The sequence below is a fragment of the Simochromis diagramma genome, unplaced genomic scaffold (genome assembly GCF_900408965.1).
Source record: "Simochromis diagramma unplaced genomic scaffold, fSimDia1.1 OVJJ01000680.1, whole genome shotgun sequence".
Lineage (NCBI taxonomy): Eukaryota > Metazoa > Chordata > Actinopteri > Cichliformes > Cichlidae > Simochromis > Simochromis diagramma.
The window spans coordinates 1,855,877-1,873,373 of record NW_024387470.1 but is presented as its reverse complement, the minus strand read 5'-3'; the positions used below and the strand labels follow the sequence as shown (position 1 = coordinate 1,873,373).

The window sequence follows — 17,497 nt, the reverse complement described above, 5'->3', positions numbered from 1 at the left end:
TTTTTCTAGACCCGTTTTTGAAATATGATATAATAATATAATTTTCTTTATTAAACCAGCGTTTGTGAGAGTTAAAAATATGCCAGTATGGGTTCCTTTATATGCATAAAAATAGGCTAAAGTCTAAACTCAACACTGCAATTCTATATGTGATTTACTTCTACTTGGGAATGAAAGGTCTATAAGTTGAATTAGATGATGTGCATTGGTATATTTAACCAATGTACTCATTCAGCTGCTGTCCTAAGCATCCCCAGGCTTCTACCTACCTACCTAAACCCCCACGCAACATTATTTTGCGTTTCTACCTATAAAACTTGGAGAGACAGTCAAATGGTGGAAGTGGAAGCTAAACTGGCTAGTCATTCATATGTATATTAGGCTGTTAAGTAGGAATTCTGGAGGGAGGGGAGTGGGGGTGTGTGATTGAGGGGGTGGGGGAGCTGCTAAAAGCTGTGAACTTCTTGATGCATTCTCAATCATCCAGGGAAATAAATCTCCAAAAGTCACCAACTTGGAGTGTTTCCGTTTGCCATCTTAGGGAGAAATCAACACACATGGGTGTAGGTCCTTTGTTGCTGACATTTATTGATAAAAAGTACAAAAAACCAACCATTTGTACACATATTTACAAATAATAATAAAAAGTGAGTGAGTACAAACAATTCAACCTTTTCAGCAATCACTCACAATCCTGGCACTGCCATATCTGTAGTCTGCATTTACCACATGTGTATCTGTAGCAGCGAACACATCGCTCAGTGGCCTGATTTCTCTTGCATTTGTGTTTGACCTGACACGTGGCTCTTTTCCCAGGGCTAGGTTTGGAGGGTTGTGCCTGAAGCAACTGTTCTTTTCTTGCCTTCTTCCCAGCTACATGAGAGTTAGCCAACTCTGTTGCAAGCGCCACCAGGAAGTCCACCCGTCTTTCCTTCGTCCCGGTGCATGCTTGATACAGCACATGTGCATTCAGTGCTGCCATGTCAATCATGTTATAAAACACGGCGACTGGCCAGCGCCGTGTTCCTTTGCGGACAGTGTACTCCCGAACCATCTGGTCCATCACATCCACGCCACACTTTGTTTTGTTGTAAAGGGTGACAGTGTTTGGCTTCCTTTTGGTGGTGTTATCAGTCTGAACCACGCTGTGCATGCTGCTAAGAATATAGACTGTCTTCTTCCGTTTGGCCGCATACGCCGTCAGCGTGGCAGCAGAGGTTGAAAACACCTAAGAAATAAGATAAATTGTTATTTCCATAGCCCTTTTACACACAATGAAACACATAAACATAGAACCACAAAAGACCTGTAACATACCTGAGTGGTGAATTCATTGCGATCTGTCTGTCTAGTGGATTGAGGAATTTCCCTGCGAATCCTGTTGACTGTGCCGAGGATGGTGGTTTTCCGTCTAAGAAGTTTTTGTGCAAGTGAAAGCGATGTGAAAAAATTGTCCGTGGTAACATTTCTGCCCTTGTCTAGGAATGGTTCCATCAGCCTCATTACTACATTTTCAGAAAGTCTCTCCCCAGTGGGACGATTGGGGTCCTTGCCAAGATATGGGAAGACATTGCAAATGTACTTGGATTTTAGGTCGCAAGCCACCCAAAATTTGATCCCAAACTTGTCAGGTTTACTTGCAATATACTGCAGGAAACAGCACCGAGTCTTTGATGGGAAAAGCTGTTCATCAACGGTGATATGTAGACCAGGGTTGTAACACGTGATGCAGTTGGTGACAAATGATCCCCACACACTGAAATTGCAGCAAACTTGTCAGTCTTTGCTCGATCACAGCGGGTGGACTTGTCATCAAAGCGTAGGTGTTGCATGATGTTTTGGAAGCGGTTTCGTGCCATAGTTCCAATTATCTGTGGGTTTCCCAGGTTTGCTGACCAGCAGTCATTTACAGATGGAACCCTGTAAACCCCCCGCAAGATCACAATTGCAATAAATGCCATTAGTTCAGGGAGGTCCATGAACCAATGAACATGCTCCGTTTGCTGTGCATGTTGAATAGTCCATTCTTGAATGCTACGAAGCATGTCAAGAGTGATGAAACACAGGAAGCTCTGAAGGCGACTCGAGATACTTCTCCTGGCCTTAGCCGTTGGCTCTCCATCTGCAGCGTACGCTTCTATTGGGGTGAAAGGGAGACAGGTCCCCACATGTTCTTCACGCCACACTGTGCCATCTTTCGCTGTCTCAGTCCCCAAACAAGGTCTCTTTTTCGGTGGAGAAGCAGTCTCCTCATCTGCAGTGTGAACAAATTCAAATTGTGAGCAAAATGGGAAGGTCAAACAAAATCACAAATGCATGCATAGATACTAATTATAATTCCAGTATCTCCTCCTCTGTATCAGAATAATGTCTGAAATATCTTACTTACTAACTACATCCACTTACTTGTTTGAAATGAAAAAGGAAATAACATGAAATGAAACTAACCGGAAGACTGATCAGACAGCTCTGAGTCCGAATCTGGCTGAACTTGTAAGTCTTCTCCATCCGAGTCACAAGGGTCGACTTCCCTCAGGATCATTTCCAAGGCCTGCTGAGTGGTGAGTCTTCTCTGCATTTTCTTTCCTTGGAGAGGAGGTCCGTACACCACAGAATTCTTCAGGGCAATGAAGGATTAGGCGAAGTGCAGTGAGATTGTATCATATATATAGGGCTTGGCTTCCTGATCAATGCTCCACTACCAAAGGAAGCCAAGCCCTGCCACCCTTTACAACAAAACAAGGTGTGATCACATTGATGCCACAATGGACGACTGATCAATGCTCCACTACCAAAAGGAAGCCAAGCCCTGCCACCCTTTACAACAAAACAAGGTGTGATCACATTGATGCCACAATGGACGACTGATCAATGCTCCACTACCAAAAGGAAGCCAAGCCCTGCCACCCTTTACAACAAAACAAGGTGTGATCACATTGATGCCACAATGGACGACTGATCAATGCTCCACTACCAAAAGGAAGCCAAGCCCTGCCACCCTTTACAACAAAACAACGAGCCACGTGTCAGGTCAAACACAAATGCAAGAGAAATCAGGCCACTTTGCAATGTGTTCACTGCTACAGATATACATGTGGTAAATGCAGACGACAGATACCATGGCAGTGCCAGGACTGTGAGTGATTGCTGAAAATGTAGAAATGTACTCACTCACTCACTTTTTATTATTATTTGTACATATGTGTACAAATGGTTGGTTTTTTGTACTGTACTGTTTTTATCAATAAATGTCAGCAACAAAGGACCTACACCCATGTGTGTTGATTTCTCCCTAAGATGGCAAACTGTAACACTCCACTCCCCCACCCCCTCCCTCCAGAATTCCTACTTAACAGCCTAATATACATATGAATGACTAGCCAGTTTAGCTTCCACTTCCACCATTTGACTGCTCTCCGGGTTTTATAGGTAGAAACGCAAAATAATGTTGCGTGGGGGTTTAAGTGTTCTAACACATGTAGCAACGTGTTCACCTGTAGAAAAAAGTTTAGGTAAAATAATATTTACAAGTTTTCCACAAAGTTTACAGCAAATGACTCGAAATACGGTGGCTAAAGGCTAAAGGATGTTTTCTTTTCACTGGAGTACCACAAGGATTGGTGCTCAGTCCCATTTTCTTTGTATTCTACACCAGGTCTTTTGTTTTATTTATCTGTATGGGTGACCTCTGTCACAGTTATCATGCTAATGATACTTAGCTTTATTTCCACAGGAGGTACGTACCCCCAGTTGTGCCAGGGATCTAACAACATTAATAAAATTTCTGCCACGTTTAAATATAATATAATATATAATAATTAGTTTACCCAGATGGTAAAAGTGTTTGGTTAGGCAGTTATAGAGTAATGTAAGACTGCACAATGCAACCCAGCTGTTTTATTTTGCATTTTGATTTTGAAAAGATAATACAGATTTTACATGAATAATTAAAAACATTCACTGAAATAATCAGGACATTTCTTGATAAATAAAAGTTTGTCTCTAAGAATTAAACTTGTGACATTTTGGGCTTTTACTGAGCTACTTCTTAATCTTGCCACATCCCACATTGGCAGTATTCCTGCGTATGAGTCACTGGTGAGTGACTCACCAATTAGGTCTGTAAAATTTTAGATCAATGACACAGCTAATCTTGGGGCCCGGCCAGCCCGAAGAGGAGACATGGGCCCATCCTCCCGCAGGCCCACCACCCGCAGGAGGCGACATAGGGGTCGGGTGCATTGTGTGCCGGGTGGCGGCCAGGAGCGGAGGCCCTGGCGGACTGACCCCCGGCTGCCAAGACTGGCAATAGGGACATGGAATGTCACCTCTCTGGTGGGGAAGGAGCCTGAGTTAGTGCGTGAGGTTGAGGTACCGGCTAGATATAGTCAGGCTCACCTCTACGCATGGCTTGGGCTCTGGAACCAGTCTCCTGGAGAGGGGCTGGACTCTGTCTCAGTCTGGAGTTGCCCCTGGTGAGAGGCGGCGGGCTGGGGTGGGTATTTTAATATCCCCTCGGCTTGCTGCCAGTACGTTGGGGTTTTTCCCGGTGGATGAGAGGGTTTGTTCCCTGCGCCTTAGGGTCGGGGAACGGGTCCTGACTGTCATCTGCGCTTATGCGCCGAGTGGCAGTTCGGAGTACCCAGCCTTCTTAGAGTCCCTGGGGGGGGGGGGGGGGGGGGGGTGCTCCACCTGGAGACCTGGAGGGGCGTGATTGGGAGGAACGGCCTCCCTGATCTGAACCCGAACAGTGCTTTGCTATTGGACTTCTGTTCGAACATAAGAGTGTCCATAAGTGCACGTGGCACCGGGACGCTCTAGGCCGTAGGTCGATGATCGATTTTGTAATCGTATCACCAGACCTGCGACCATATGTTCTGGACACTCGGGTAAAGAGAGGGGCTGAGCTGTCAACTGATCACCACCTGGTGGTGAGTTGGATCAGGTGGCGGGGGAGGACGCTGAACAGACCTGGTGCACCTAAACGCGTAGTGAGGGTGTGCTGGAAACGTCTAGCAGAGGCCCCAGTCCGCGAGATCTTCAACGCACACTTCCGGCAGAGCTTCAACAGCATTCCGAGGGAGACTGGGGACATTGAGTTCGAATGGACCATGTTCAGCGTCTCCATTGCCGAAGCTGCTGCATTGAGCTGCGGCCGCAAGGTGGTTGGTGCCTGGTGGTAATCCCCGAACCAAATGGTGGACACCAGAGGTGAAGGGAGCCATCATGCTGAAGAAGGAGTCCTATCGGGCTTTGTTAGCCTGTGGGACTCCGGAGGCAGCCGACAGGTATCGACAGGCCAAGCGGAATGCGGCTCGGGCAGTGGCTGAAGCAAAAACTCGGGTGTGGGAGGAGTTCGGAGAGGCCATGGAAAAAGACTTTGGACTGCCTCGAAGAGATTCTGGCAAACCGTCAGGCATCTCAGGATGCTCTACCTGCACTGTGTATAGTGCTGGCGGAGCGCTGCTGACGTCGACTGAGAAAATTGTCAGGCGGTGGAAGGAATACTTCGAGGACCTCCTTAATCCCACTGACACGTCTTCCGAGGAGGAAGCAGAGTCTGGGGATGAGGGGAATGACCCGCCAATTTCCGGGGGCGAGGTCACTGAGGCAGTTAAACAACTCCTTGGTGGCAGAGCCCCTGGTGTTGATGAGGTCCGCCCTGAGTTCCTGAAGGCTCTGGACGTTGTAGGGCTGTCCTGGTTGACACGCCTCTGCAATGTTGCGTGGAGATCAGGGGTAGTACCTGTGGACTGGCAGACCAGGGTGGTGGTCCCCATCTTTAAGAAGGGGGACCGGAGGGTGTGTTCCAACTACAGGGGGATCACACTCCTCAGCCTCCCTGGGAAAGTCTATGCCAGGGTGCTGGAAAGGAGAGTTTGTCCGCTAGTCGAACCTCGGATACAGGAGGAACAATGCGGTTTTCGTCCTGGTCGCGAAACGCTGGACCAGCTCTTTATCCTCTCGAGGATACTTGAGGGTGCATGGGAGTTTGCCCAACCAGTCTACATGTGTTTTGTGGACTTGGAGAAGGCATTCGACCGTGTCCCTCGGGGTGTCCTGTGGGAGGTGTTGCGGGAGTATGGCCCATTCGTCTGGCCCATTGCTACGGGCCATTCGATCCCTATACAACCGTTGTAAGAGCTTGGTTCGCATTGCCGGCAATAAGTCGGACTCGTTCCCGGTGGGTGATGGGCTCCGCCAGGGCTGCCCTTTGTCTCCGGTTCTGTTCATAATTTTTATGGACAGAATTTCTAGGCGCAGCCAAGTGGCGGAGGGCTTTCGCTTTGGTGGCCTCAGAATCTCATCTCTGATTTTTGCGGATGATGTGGTTCTGTTGGCTTCATCGGGTGAGGGCCTCCAGCTCGCACTGGAACGGTTCGCAGCCAAGTGTGAAGCAGCGGGAATGAGGATCAGCACCTCCAAATCTGAGGCCATGGTTCTCAGCCGGAAAAGGGTGGAGTGCCCACTCCGGGTCGGGGATGAGTTCCTGCCCCAAGTGGAGGAGTTCAAGTATCTCGGGGTCTTGTTCGCGAGTGATGGGAGAAGGGAGCCGGAGATCGACAGACGGATTGGGGCTGCAGCTGCAGTAATGCAGACGCTGCACCGGTCCAGTCGTGGTGAAGAGGGAGCTGAGTGTAAAAGCGAAGCTCTCAATTTACCGGTCGATCTACGTCCCTACCCTCACCTATGGCCACGAGCTGTGGGTAGTGACCGAAAGAACGAGATCGCGGATACAAGCGGCAGAAATGAGCTTCCTCCGAAGGGTGGCTGGCCTCTCCCTTAGAGATAGGGTGAGAAGTTCGGCCATCCGGGAGGGGCTCAGAGTAGAGCAGCTGCTGCTCCACATCGAAAGGAGCCAGCTGAGGTGGTTCGGGCATCTGACAAGGATGCCCCCTGGGCGCCTCCTGGGTGAGGTGTTCCAGGCATGTCCCACCGGGAGGAGGCCCCGGGGCAGACCCAGGACACGCTGGAGAGATTATATCTCTCGGCTGGCCTGGGAACGCCTTGGTGTTCCCCCGGATAAGCTGGAGGAGGTGGCTGGGGAGAGGGAGGTCTGGGCCTCTTTGCTTAGGCTGCTGCCCCCGCGACCCGGCCTCGGATAAAGCGGATGAAGATGGATGGATGGATGGACACAGCTAATCTTCATCTTTTTCCATCTTTTGTCTAGGTCACCGCACTCTCTACATTGGGGTTCACGTTCCTCTAGGCAGGAGGTCGCACCGACGACATCGTCACCATGGACACAGACACAGGAAGAGGTCCAAAGAGAGGGATTCCACAGCTGAGGATGGAAGAGAATCCCCATCACACAGTAGGTTTTGGTTCTAAAATGCTGATTTAGATTACACATTTTTACAGAACCTGGGTTATGTGCTTCTAATCCATGTCTTCCAGTGGTACTCAAATTCTTAATTTCTTTGGCATTTTTCTTCTTTTCTGTGCTTGTCTTCCACCTATCAAACTTGCTGCAGCAGACACACCAGCTCAGAGGGTGCAGTTTCTGTTGGGGACTGAGGATGGCGATGAGGAACACATCCCCCACGCCCTGTTCACTGAGCTGGACGAAATCTGCCTCAGGGAGGGTGAGGATGCTGAATGGAAGGAGACAGCAAGGTGCGCCTTTGTATTTTTTCTCCCCTGTTGTGCTTGAGACTTTGAATTGTTTCTATCTAAATAAAAGCTTATTAAATGATGTGACCAGACGACTATGAGTTAGCAATGTGATAAAACATAACGTACACATCAAAACTAAAAGAAAATACAAGGCAAAATCAAGGAATTTTTTTGTGTGTTTTCTTTTGGTTGCAGGTGGCTTAAGTTTGAGGAAGACGTTGAGGATGGTGGTGAGCGGTGGAGTAAACCCTATGTAGCCACTCTGTCTCTACACAGTCTCTTTGAACTTCGAAGCTGCATCATGAATGGCACTGTGATGCTGGATATGAGGGCAAACTCACTGGAAGAGATTGCAGGTAAACACTAGATGAAGTGATTTTTAAAAGGGTTTATGCGACCTTCATGGCACAAAAACATGCAGCAGGCACATTTGTTCAAAATAAAAACATAATAAAAACATAATAAAAAAAAACAATCCCCAGCTAAAACCTCATCTTTAGACTCGTGTTTGGTTAACTTTTTGTTTTTATGTTGGCTTTTGTTGTGAAGCTCTTCGTGGTGTTTCTCTTGAAAGCTTCTTTGCTCAAGTACTTAATATACTCGAGCCACTCTCCCAGTGTCAAGCTCTATTTTTGGACCACACTTTGTCAGTCTCTGGTACAACAGTTTTCTCATGTTCCTTCTTTCTGATGTTGCTTGTCAATTGGGATTTCCACACAGTTGCCCTCTTCTGCTCCTTGACAGCCACCTCTGTGTCTGGTTGCTGGTTCCTGTCTGGAACTAGAAGTCCCACGGGAACTTTGTGTTGGTGTTCTCAGCCACTTTTGATGGCATGTCCCATTGGGACATGGGGATTTCTAATCCATATGCAGCAAAGATGTTCCTGTACAATATCCCAGTGACTTGGTTATGCCTCTCAGCATATGCTGTCCCAGCTTGCATATTACTTCCTGCTACTATGCCTGCACAGACTTCTGCTTCTGTGCTGTGCTTCATGCTAGCCTTTTCCATCCACCAATAGAATGTCTTGATGTCAGCCACTGCCACTATCCATGATTAAGTACCAAATCCACCCTTTCCTGATCCAGATGCTCCACATGCTCTAGGCTTAGCCTCACTTGCTCTTCTGACTGTCCCTTGTTTCAGAATTGTGTACCAAAGCTTTTGTTGCTCCACACCTCTCTGAAACTTACTACCACTTTACCTCTGCCAGCTAAACTCTATTACATAATTTAAATCTAAGATCATAACCCAACTGTTCACAGCATATCACATGTATTTTTTTTTTAATTATTTTAGCTGTTAATTGCTAAAGCATTATTTGCTAAAGCACAGAGATCCAAAGTGTAATTAAATAAATATTGTCTTCTTTGAATGATTGTTGAAAAAAAAATGAAACCAAGAAAGAGACTATTGAGTGAGCTCCATTGATTCATATCAACAGAGAGAGCGGTGCACTGAGCTGCAAATTCATTAAATCATCTCAATAGAAACCGCCTGCTTGACTTGATCCTCACTCTAACAGTTTACCCACATTGTGCGCAAACAGAATGATGGAGTATTTATACTGTACAATGCTTGACTAGCTGGCACGTTCCATTTCACATTGACCAGCACCTTTAAATCTACAGTAACCAAACACATCACAGTTCAGAGGTTACTCAGGATGAAGGATGAAGAAACTTTCCTTAATTTTAATTGTAGCTTACGGTATACTGCTGTAGATGCCATATGTTGTAATATAATGTTCATTCAGTGGTTTGACGTTTTGATGATCTGTTGATCTCATTCTCTTTGGGATATTTACACCAGCAGCACTACTCTGTTTTGGTCCTGGCAGATGGCCGCCCCTCCCTGAGCCTGGTTCTGCCGGAGGTTTCTTTTTATTAAAAGGGAGTTTTTCCTTCCTACTGTTGCTAAAGTGCTTGCTCATAGGGGGTCATATTATTGTTGGGTTAATGTATGTATTATTGTGGGGTCTACCACAACGACAAAGCGCTGTTGTCGTTGTGAATTGACGCTGTATAAATAAAATTGAATGGAATTTTAGGATTTTTCCTACATTGATAAGATTAGGAAATGGATTGTCATCTTTTTAACCAACCAGATGACAGGTTGCTGTATAACCATGATATGACCTCCAATTGAGTTTAAGTTGTTGTGTAGCAATTACACTCTTTTTTAGCAGGCCTTCATGGTACAACTCCTCACTGTAGTCTGCTTACTGATCCAACTCTCAGTTCTAAACCTATACTCAAGCAAATAATTTTAATTTCTATTTGCCATTGGCTTTTATACATTTTATTTTGCAACTGCTTATTAATTTGTGATCTTTGCATCATTTCCTGTTTTTGTATATTAAGGTTAGGGTCTCTTAATTATTAAAATCACCGATTTAATGGGTTTTATTGGGGTGGAGTCCAGGTTAGCATGCACCATAATATGCCAGAAGAAGTTCATCCACAAGGACAATACAGAGGACCATTTGATCTGCTTCAAACCGTGTTTTAGATTTAGAGGTCTTCAAACTGAATGCTTTATCTGATTGTGGTAAAAACTGTTCTGCTGCACAAATCTATTGTATGTAACCTGGTTTGGTGCGATTAAATCAGGTCATTTTTTGTTGGAATAATCAGCTTAGTATTGCTGGCTGCCACACAGCACCGGACACCAGTAGCCTTTGTGAATTCAACCATTTTAAGGGGTATTGCGTTAAACACAATGGCGTTTGTGTGTGTTTTCTTCCCTAGACATGGTTCTGGATCAGTATGAGGCATCTGGCCCTGTAGGTGAAGATGCCAGGAGAAAGATCCGTGAGGCTCTTCTCAAACAACACCATCACCAAAACCACAAAAAACTGGCCAACCGCATCCCTATTGTACGCTCCTTTGCTGATATTGGCAAGAAGCAGTCTGAGCCTCACTCCATGGACAAGAATGGTGAGCACAGAACATGTACAGGACACCCACACATACACCTGTCTGTAGATGAGACTGCAAGCTTTTCTGTACTCTGTAATGTCCTCAGCTACTCACGTGTTGATGTTGTAAACAAATATATGCAGTATGTTTCTGTTTAATGCTATTATCCTTTGCATGACGATCCAATAATTATCCCTCTCGACATGCTGTTTTACTGCTGTTTGATATCTCATTTTCTCCTCTTGTTTGTGTTTCTCCATGTTTGTGTATGTCTTTCTTCCTGTCTGCTGTATTTTGCATGCATGTGTGCATGCGTATATTTAACTTACCCAGTAAATGGCCTCTGTTATCACACTTTAAAATCTCCTAAATGTTCACCTGAAAAAACACTCCTGACGAGCACTTCACCCAGAAAGGCCTTTTCTTATAGGGCTTGTAGGCAGCGTGTTTCTTGTGTGTTATGCTTGTCCACTCCTTCTTCACCTTTGAGCTCCAGCAGGGGCTTTGATCACATGACTCCAGACATGGTCTTTGGTGAAAACAAAACCACATGTCTTAGTGTCCTTTAGGCAGTTGCACAAGGCTACTGCCCCATCTTACTGGAAGACACACATCAGGAAATCTGCACGGGCAACAAGATATCCTGTAGGCTGATTAGAAAGTCTGTAGACAGTAGTAGTGGTATAAAAAGAACGTGCTAAGGATAGGAGAGTAACATTGTGATTGGTTGGATATGGCTGGTTAATAATCATGACAAAAAAGAAAAGAAAAGCTCAACATTCTTCAGTTCAAGCAGTTTTCTCCCTGTCCAAGGCTCACTGTCAAAATGTTCTTCCAGCTTTTCTACTGTTGAGGCTTCAAAGTGAAGCAATATAAAGAGTTGAAATGTTTACGTTGTTGCGGTTTTGTGAGTTTTTCCACATCTGGGAATAGACTTAATTGAACTGCAGAATCACAAAAGTTTCTATAATACTCTCCCCTCCTTGTCACTGTCATCAATATGTTTCTTAAACAGAAACCATAAGAACTTGTAGAGCAACTCTAAAAAACAGTCAGTAATGACTAACTGCAGTAAATGCTCACTAGTCTTTATTTTGCTGCTTTTGGGGATCAGCTTTTATAAAGAAATGTTTGAACATTTCTTTATAAAAGCTGGGAAATACACTTGTGCTCCTTTTTGGCAACTGAATAAAACACGGACACTGCTTTTGAATAAATGATATGCTAAAATGATTCCTTTAAAGGAGGAGTTCAGCATAATATCATTGTTACTTCTGTCTATTAAAAATGAGTCCAAAGCCCACAGGCTGTTATCTTCCCTTGTCGGAAAGGCTGGAAACAGTGAAACAACTTGGATTATAAATGTTACAAATTAATATGTTAATTGTAGATTAAATAAATATTGTATAGCGCATTAATCAATGGGCTTTATCAAAATGTGGTGATGGGAGTGTTGTAGGCCAGGAGCCAGCTGTAAGCCACACTAGTTTCCATATTAAAGCTACAGTTTCTTAGCTATAGTGTCGTATCGAACAGATATACATTTCATTGCTGGAACTCCTTTAAAAGCAGCACCATAGCACACTCACTTAAAGAGTTGACATTCTGAGCAAGGCATATTTTTAGCTTTTTTCTTTAACTGTTTTCATTAATGCCCACAGTTGCAAGGTGAAATCTTTGACTTAAATAAAACAAAACGAATAAGGTGCTTTAAATGAGCACTGGTTAACTGATGCACATAAATCTGAACTGGAAGTTAAAGATTGCACCTTATTTTAAACTCTCTTTAAATGGTCTAGCAACAATTTATATATTGAGCTTTAACTCACCAGGTACACTCTGAAAATGGGTACAATATTATTTGTTTCATCACTGGGGCCAAACCTTTTGTCCTCAATAAAGACTCAGCACCTACAACAAAAGGGACCAGTGCTGTAACCCTTTTTCAGAGAATGTAACTGTACCCTGTAGTCACTCCCTGGAAATCTCTGTCTTTGTGTGGGAAAGAGGTATTGGGATAGGATGAGCCCCTGTGAAAACTGATGTTGGTTTCCTGCTCTACCTGACAGGGCAAACAGTCTCACCTCAGTCCCAGCCAGCCAACAATGAGGGCAAACAGGACGTCAGCCGAGAAAACAGCACTGTTGACTTCAGCAAGGTTAGCTACCAGACCCACCACTGATCCTGCTGTTTATCTACGGGCATTGATAGCTGGACACATAAGTAGTGCTGTATATTTAACCAAGCCTGGGTTACATACGAAATCACAACCTTCTTACCCTGGGAAACTGAGTGGAATTTAACAGGAGTACTTCTTTCTTCTCAGAGCCTGATTCTTGCTGTGTTGTTGATTCTCATTTATAAGATGTTCAGTACGACTGCATCTACATCACTGTGTTTTTAAAGCAGACCAATAAACATTTTTACTTTATAATAATGTGGTGGTTTTCTTTTTCTTTTACAGATTGACCTCCACTTCATGAAGAAAATCCCACCTGGTGCTGAGGCATCCAATGTGCTGGTAGGGGAGCTGGAATTCCTAGAGCGCCCTGTGGTGGCCTTTGTCCGCCTAGCTCCTGCTGTACTGCTAAATGGCCTGGCTGAAGTTCCCATCACCACCAGGTAATAAACAAATTGTTGGCAAAGCCCTTAACTTGCCTCTGTCTCCTTCTTCCTTTATTCTGTGTGAAGGCTGGATAGATGAGCCGGTTAACCTTTGAATTTCTCATTAAAAAAGGATTTGACTTTTACCAAAAACCTTTTGTTCTTTGTCTTGTGCAGGTTTCTTTTCATCTTGCTTGGCCCTCTGGGGAAAGGTCCACAGTATCATGAAATTGGCCGGTCTATTGCTACACTGATGACTGATGAGGTGAGGCAAGAATCTGAAGAAAGTAGCAGGTGTTTAATGCTGTGTTTTAGGATATTTTTCCTCATGCAGTGATTCTAGGCACAGTGAGATAAAACGCAAAAAGCTTTCTAGATTATAGGTTTTTACTATTAAAGTGGAATTGCTTGTGTATGTGAAATAATGTTTAATTTAATTATCATAAACATTATCTCCTTAGTTGATCAAATACAGTAGAGTAGGAATAGGAACGCAAACTGCAATCAGGATAGTCCCAATTCTAAAAAGTTGGAATATTATGTAAAATGTGAATAAAAACAGAATGAAATGGTTTACAAATCTCATGAACCAATTTTTATTTTTTACAGTTAAAAAATAGAAAACAAAAATTGCATAAACTACAACATTTTAACATCTTACTCTCTAATGAAAAACATTAGCTCATTTTTGATTGATATAAACAATTTCTCAAATCAAACAGGTTCTCAGTCATCCAGGTCATCGTAGTCAAAGAGCTTGGAAAGAAAAGCGTCTGGACTTCTTTAAATAGCTTGAAGACGTTTCACCTCTCATCTGAGAGCTTCTTCAGTTCAGAACTGAAGAAGCTTCATTCATGAAAAGAAGCTTCTCGGATGAGAGGTGAAACGTCTTCAAGCAACTTAAAGAAGTCCAGACGCTTTTCTTTCCAAGCTCCTTTGACAACAAGTTATAATGGTTCAGGTCTCAGACAATTCTTTGAAGAGTCTGATGTACATTATAAATGTGTAAGTTCAGCCAGACTGAGGAAAAATGGCTGTGTGTTCTAAAACTTCAATTCGTCTAAACTGCATTGTGAGCATTTTGTGGGAAGCTTTGTTCCAAACATTTTTTGTAACATTTTACAAATATGTTTATAATACACACATTTGTCTTTTGTTTTTAGCTGTCATACTGTCATGCCTTTTAAGTCAAGGAATCACATATTTGATGGGCTGAGGCTCACCACTCTGTAGGAGAAGCTTTTTACATGGATAATTTTACAAAAGCATCCATCCATCCATCCATCCATCCATCCATCCATCCATCCATTTTCTAGAAAATCATGCATTGCAAGTTTAAGATGTCAAGATTAAAGTCATTGGAATGGAAAGTGTTAACTAAAGCATCTTAAAGTTGTTCTCAGTAATGGAGTAAGTGTCTTTTTCCAAATCTGCCTTAACACATACCATGATCCTTGGGTGGTTTCTTAGTTATTCTGGGTCAAATACTCACATTTGTATCCTGAACCTAGAAAAATCAACGTGAGATTTGCTTTCTGTTCTTATACGTGATATTAGTGTAGCTTGGGGAGTTGAGAAGCTTCAATAAATAAAGCCCAACTACCCACTTCAGCGTTGCTTTTCTATATCTGAGCCTGACCTTTGACTTATGTCAAAAAAGCAAGGAAAAACATCAACAACAAAAAGCCTTTGGGAATCAGTAAACTATGACATGAAAACCTTGACAGGAGATTTCCCACAGTGTAGCTATGAGCTAATGTTACATGCCATCATCTGAGCCAGATGTTATCTCTTTTTTCCCCTTGTCTGTTGGCAGCAGTCCTTTGGGATGCATGAAAACAGAAGGCAGAGATGTTAACCTACATCATATATGGAAATGGATTGAATGTGTCACTATAATTTGCTTTCGTGCCAGTGCAAACAAGAATGATACTGTTTTTCATATATTCTTTGGATAAAAAAAATAAACATTAGACAACAGAAATTGGAGCATGAATGTGTCTTATTCCTCTGTAGATTCACTGGATGCTGTTGTTGTGAATGAAGTTAGGTTATAAATAATAATTTGCTGACTGTATTGCTGGTATGCTATATGAGTTTACATTTCATTAGGTTATATTTAATCTGCCTCTCCGCAGATTTTCCATGATGTTGCTTACAAGGCCAAAGACAGGAATGACTTGGTGGCAGGCATTGACGAGTTTCTGGATCAGGTGACAGTGTTACCCCCAGGAGAGTGGGACCCCTCCATCAGAATAGAGCCCCCTAAAAATGTGCCCTCCCAGGTAAACAGTGAGTAAAAATGACAGTTTTTTGGGACTTTAATCCGAGCACCTATGCAGAGTTTTAAAGTCTGTGTGCACATAATGATTTTTTTTTCACAAATATCCGTGAGTCCCTTCTGTGACCTACTGCCTGACAAGAATTTTTAAACATCTGTGTTCTCCTCTAATCTCTACTGCGTTGTACTCTGCGCGTTGATGCGACTCCCCAGGGTTCTGTTCTCAATCCTCTCCAAAGCATTAGTTATTTCCCTCCATTAGTTATTCTGGTCTACTCTGAAAAGAGAGAGGCCATCTTGAAGGGAAATTTTTAGTCATACAGAAGAAACATTTTGAAAAAATACAGATGTTGTTTCAGGTATTGTTTTCCATTTCTCTTTTATCATTAGGCTCCTGCAGTGGATTAATGACAGACCACTGAGCAATTAGATTGTTATACTGATGAGCTCAGAATATGATCCATAAGAATTTAATTATTTGACTTTTTAAAATTATATTGTACCAAATGCAGTCTATTTGGTGGAGATTTGATTCCAACTAAGAGTTATAGTGATGTGGGCAGCAGACAGCTGACTGACAGTGATCTTAAACACACAGGAAAAGCGGAAGATTCCCCCAGTTCCCAACGGAGTGACAGATCTTGGAGAGTCTGGGGAGCACGGAGGGCATGGTGGCCCAGAGCTCCAGCGCACTGGGAAGTAAGTGTCAGAGAGAAAGATCATGATTTGCTGTGTTTTGAGAGCCCTGATCTCTCAAAACTGCTTTTTGTGCCTGGAACCTTCCTGTCGCCTGTGAGCCTCCTTCCAGTCCTCAAACTGTAAATTTAGTTCTCTTAAGAGGCAGTGCCCTACTTGCCTATTATTCCTCATACATCAATTCCACACTGAGACCTTTTGTTTAGGTTCTAATTCATTATCAGCTCATACAAATAGTGTGCTGTGACTTTGACCACCACCACCAAAAGAAAATTCTTCATCTGCTGTTTAAGAAGATTGGAAGCTTCCTGCACCTTTCTGCACTCCTTCCTGGATGTGTCCATCTTTCTGTAGTCCTTCCTGGATGTGTCCATCTTTCTGTAATTATTCCTGGATGTGTCCATCTTTCTGTAGTCCTTCCTGGATGTGTCCATCTTTCTGCAGTCCTTCCTAGATGTGTCCATCTTTCTGCACTCCTTCCTGGATGTGTCCATCTTTCTGTAGTCCTTCCTGGATGTGTCCATCTTTCTGTATACGTTTCTAGTTGTGTCCATCTTTCTGCACTCCTTCCTGGATGTGTCCATCTTTCTGTAGTCCTTTCTGGATGTGTCCATCTTTCTGCACTCCTTCCTGGATGTGTCCATCTTACAATTTTGTCTTAGAGTGTGTTGGTGCACTTTTGGAAACCCTTATGTTTAGTAGAAATCCAACAACAAAAGGCCATTTGGGTTCAGGTTGGGCAGGCCAATCCTCCCAGTCACATCCTTGTAGGTCAAATCAGATGGGACGTATAAGCACTGATGCAAGAATTCAGGGAAGCAAACCTCTCATCCCCTGGGGATAAGACTAACATATAGGCACTGAATCCTGGAGAGGCCGACTGTACGTAGCCAATACCTTGGACTCCTTCCTCACCAGAGGGATGATGTTTCATCTAACTAAAGCCAGTTTCAGCAATCAAGCCGCCAAGGGCCCCATGCTTTATTTATTTACCTTATTTTATTAATAGTTTTTTAATGAGTCTGAAGTCTCAGCAATGAACACCTGATAATATAAGCATGAGATCTCAAAATATGAATTTAGTTTTTACTTTCATATGCCTTCAAAACTGTTTTTGAGATTAGATGAGATTTAAAGAAGGGATTAAAAATGAAGATTATCATCTTGTTATCGCCCCAGAAAAAATCCCTGATGACAATAAATGATTCAATTTATTGCCATCAGGGATTTTTTTAACCCAAGCTTGAAAGAATAAAGTGAGAGTGCAGCACCCAGGAAGGGTTTAGCGGCAGAAGAGTGAGTGATGTACGTCTGCTTAGCTGCGGTATACTGCGGTACAGACTCTTATGCCAACTAAGATTGGCTGGAAACCCAGGCT

The 17,497-nt window shown here is 43.6% G+C and overlaps 1 protein-coding gene across 3 annotated transcripts in view; it reads left to right on the top strand.

The window, feature by feature from the left end:
• Window positions 1-17,497, top strand: part of LOC120723484 (sodium-driven chloride bicarbonate exchanger-like) — a 63,234-nt gene that overhangs the window by 30,734 nt on the left and 15,003 nt on the right. For 2 of the 3 annotated variants that reach the window (XM_040014956.1, XM_040014954.1), the window contains exons 4-12: window positions 7,172-7,315; window positions 7,476-7,617; window positions 7,813-7,973; window positions 10,368-10,556; window positions 12,608-12,696; window positions 13,003-13,160; window positions 13,320-13,407; window positions 15,281-15,427; window positions 16,022-16,122. In XM_040014956.1, coding sequence (XP_039870890.1) covers window positions 7,172-7,315; window positions 7,476-7,617; window positions 7,813-7,973; window positions 10,368-10,556; window positions 12,608-12,696; window positions 13,003-13,160; window positions 13,320-13,407; window positions 15,281-15,427; window positions 16,022-16,122 — 1,219 coding nt within the window. The remainder of the gene's footprint in view (window positions 1-7,171; window positions 7,316-7,475; window positions 7,618-7,812; window positions 7,974-10,367; window positions 10,557-12,607; window positions 12,697-13,002; window positions 13,161-13,319; window positions 13,408-15,280; window positions 15,428-16,021; window positions 16,123-17,497) is intronic. The other variant, XM_040014955.1, reaches the window with a different exon arrangement.